The sequence below is a fragment of the Micropterus dolomieu genome, unplaced genomic scaffold (assembly GCF_021292245.1).
Source record: "Micropterus dolomieu isolate WLL.071019.BEF.003 ecotype Adirondacks unplaced genomic scaffold, ASM2129224v1 contig_8697, whole genome shotgun sequence".
Lineage (NCBI taxonomy): Eukaryota > Metazoa > Chordata > Actinopteri > Centrarchiformes > Centrarchidae > Micropterus > Micropterus dolomieu.
Genome location: NW_025737683.1, coordinates 1 through 2,049, shown reverse-complemented (window position 1 = coordinate 2,049; position 2,049 = coordinate 1). Strand labels below are relative to the sequence as shown.

Sequence of the window (2,049 nt, the reverse complement as noted above, 5' to 3'; positions counted from 1 at the left end):
GTTTACATGAGTGCATCCAAAGGGAGTGTGTATTTGTAATAATAAGTCTGACCCTGTTTTCCACCTCAGATATCCAGATACTTAAACCATCAACATCACTCTCACGACATGCTGAACTGCAAAACACAATGCCATACTGGTCCTGGATCTGTCGCAGAGATATAAAATAAGCAATATTAGCTACTGTTTGTGTTCTTCTTTTAATAAAATGTGTAATACTCCAAGAAGTAAATAACAAATAGAGTTAATTGCTGGCATTTAAAATAAAGTGTAATGAGTCCTGAAGCTGAACTATCGTCTACAACTCCAATCCAACACAGTTTCAGTCTGTTTTCATTTGTAATTAATTATTATTTTAAGGATGAGTTTAAATGACCATAACTCAGCCCAGTCTGATTGTACAAAGCCCCAGTTGTCCAGGATTTAGGTATTGTTCAAGCCATAGCCACCATGGTGCAACCATAATTGTGTATAGCTATGTGTATTTTAATGTAGGTCCACACGTAGAATAAAAACAATATTTTTTGATTGTTAGAAAAACAAAATTACAGGACTTTTGTGTCAGATGTGTGCACTACTTGAGTGTTTTCCAGTGTGGACACTATTCAAATAAACAGAGGTCTGTGTTTAGATAAATCTCTAAAACTTAACCCGAGATCTGAGTCAAATACATATTTATGCAAGCCCACTATACTCCATGGGCTGAAGAAATACTTAGTTTTTATTACTGGAGGGCAGTATTTCCAGCTGTATGAAATGAATCAGCTGCAGTATAACATACAAACTCTGCAATCACTTCAATTTACAGAAATATCTAAAACCTGCTATCACGACCAAGATATCACATTTAATTGTGTTTATTTAAAAGATCAGGTGAGATGACATGGGGTATGGGTAATAGGGAGAAACGGGTGAGAGGGTTAGGAAAGGAGGGAGGAAACCTGATTGGGGGGGTAAGAGGGTAGGAAAGGTAGGGTTGTTGGGTAGTAGGGTTTAAATGGAGAAAGGGGTAGGGGGGATTAGGAAGGGAGAAAGAATGGGAGGTAAGAGGGTAGGAGAGGTAGGGTTGTTGGGGAGTAGGGGTGAAAGGGAGAAAGGGGTGAGGGGGTTAGGAAAGGAGGGAGGAAACCTGATGGGCAGATGGGGGGGAGGGGGGTAAGAGGGTAGGAAAGGTAGGGTTGTTGGGTAGTAGGGGTTAAACAGAGAAAGGGGTAGGGGGGGTTAGGAAGGGAGAAAGAATGGGAGGTAAGAGGGTAGGAGAGGTAGGGTTGTTGGGGAGTAGGGGTGAGAGGGTTAGGAAAGGAGGGGAGGAAAACTGGAAGGGGAGATGGGGGGTAAAATGATATTACTCCTCTTTCTTCTCCATCATCCTCTCCTCTTTCTTTTCTTTCTTCTCTCTTTCCTCATTTTATTTCTTTTCTCTCTTTAATCTCTCCTTTTCCTTTTTCTCATTTTCTTCCTTCTCTTTCTTCTCCTCCTCTTTTATCTCCTTTTCTTTTTTCTCCCTTTCCTGATTTTCTTTCTTTTCTCTCTTCAATCTCTCCTTTTCCTTCTTCTCATTTTCTTTTTTCTCTTTCTTCTCTCTCTTTTCCTCCTCTTTTCTCTCCTTCTTCAGCCTCTTTTCTGTCTCCTTCCTTGCCCTCTTTTCGTTCTTTCTCATCTTGGCCTTCTCATCGTCAGTTTTGTCGGCGAGCTCCTGAAAAGACAAAAGTAGAAAGTCATTCACTGTTTTCTCTTTCAAAGACTAAATATGAAACAAAGTGTTAGAATCCAACAAGTTATTATTTCAATTAAAGTGATCAGCTGATGTGCCGTACCTGGAGCTCAGTGTTTAGCTCGCTCAGGAGCTTAATGTCCTCCTCCATCGTGTGCTCTTTTTGGAGCCACTTCTCCTCCAGCTCTCTATTGTTTTTCTGCTCTCCACTGAGAAGATCCTGCAGAGCTTTGTTTTTACTCTTCAACTCTGCCTGGCTCTGGTGGAGCTCTGTGTTTATGGATTTTAATGTCACCATATTTCCCTCCACCATTGCCATAATTTCCCTTGTTACC

General features: G+C 40.8%; 1 protein-coding gene across 1 annotated transcript; it reads right to left on the bottom strand.

The window, feature by feature from the left end:
- Positions 1 to 1,544: 1,544 nt before the first annotated feature.
- On the bottom strand, positions 1,545 to 2,043 carry LOC123965119 (UPF0329 protein ECU05_1680/ECU11_0050-like; the record flags this gene model as incomplete). Its single annotated transcript, XM_046041682.1, has 2 exons — positions 1,818 to 2,043; positions 1,545 to 1,696 (listed from the first exon to the last, which is right to left on the bottom strand). Coding segments are annotated over exons 1-2 (368 nt in total), but the record flags the coding sequence as incomplete, so codon positions are not given.
- Between the last annotated feature and the right edge of the window lie 6 nt (positions 2,044 to 2,049).